This window comes from Branchiostoma belcheri, unplaced genomic scaffold (assembly GCF_001625305.1).
Source record: "Branchiostoma belcheri isolate BF01 breed outbred unplaced genomic scaffold, Haploidv18h27 scaffold16, whole genome shotgun sequence".
In the NCBI taxonomy this organism is placed as follows: Eukaryota; Metazoa; Chordata; class Leptocardii; order Amphioxiformes; family Branchiostomatidae; genus Branchiostoma; species Branchiostoma belcheri.
In genome coordinates this window covers 391,322-392,247 of record NW_017803046.1, presented here as the reverse complement: position 1 = coordinate 392,247, position 926 = coordinate 391,322, and the positions used below count along the sequence as shown (strand labels likewise).

The 926-nt window shown below is 44.3% G+C and overlaps 1 protein-coding gene across 1 annotated transcript in view; it reads left to right on the top strand.

Annotated features, from left to right (window-relative positions):
* Positions 1–926, top strand: part of LOC109466128 (contactin-associated protein-like 3B) — a 49,356-nt gene that overhangs the window by 6,360 nt on the left and 42,070 nt on the right. Inside the window, exon 6 of the mRNA XM_019763767.1 lies at positions 397–560. Coding sequence (XP_019619326.1) covers positions 397–560 — 164 coding nt within the window. The remainder of the gene's footprint in view (positions 1–396; positions 561–926) is intronic.

Below are 926 nucleotides of genomic sequence, written 5' to 3'. Positions count from 1 at the left end.
GTCCTGAGCAGGTACTCCCAGTTTGTCGGCTGTATGAGGAACGTGCAGTTTCTGGTCGACGGATCCAACAGGTGGGTAGAACAAAAGCCAAAATACCTTGTAAAATAGCTTTATTTTTCATCGTAAAAGTGACTGCGAGAAGTTTGAACTGCAATTTCCGACACAAGAAATCGGACAAATCATCGACTGTACAACTTTAGTCTTTGTCAAGGAATGAGCAATCCACCGCTTCCGTGACGTCATGCAGATAACACACGTGACTCCGTGAGCAGTGGATCATAGGTTGCAGAAAGTCTGTGGCGCCCCCCGTCTTTGTTAAAGGAGAAGTTTGTGTGGAAAGCGTTGGAAACTGCAATTCAAACTTGTTTCATAATGACTCCTTGGTGTGTTCTACAGGACGTTGACCCCGGTCAGACAGGTGGACGTACAGAACACGTGCATAGACCGCTGTCAGAACAACGATGTGTGTCGACACGGGGGCGCATGCGTCAACGAGTACTATCGGATCACATGTGACTGCTACGGCACTGGGTACGAGGGGCAGTTTTGCGAGAAAAGCGGTAAGCAAGGTCTTTCCAATTCGGCAAACATTACACTGGCATATTTACCTCCATGAAAAAAATGGAGGTATTGTTTTTGGTTTGTCTGTCTGCCTATCTATGTGTTTCCGTTTTGACGAATTGCAGCTGAGGAGTTTAACAGTAAGTTAACGATTTTGTACAGGTCACAGTTTTTCTGCCAAAAGCACATAAAATTTGTTACTTTTTCATGCCTCACACCAAAGTTTGCTTTGTGTTCTTCTGAATGCGGTTTATAAAGGTACAGTATCAGTATCATTATCAGTCTGTCTCTCGATCACACATAGTTACCAGTGGAGACTTATTGTCTCCATGAAAATTGGAGGTATTGTTCTCTCTCTCTCTCTC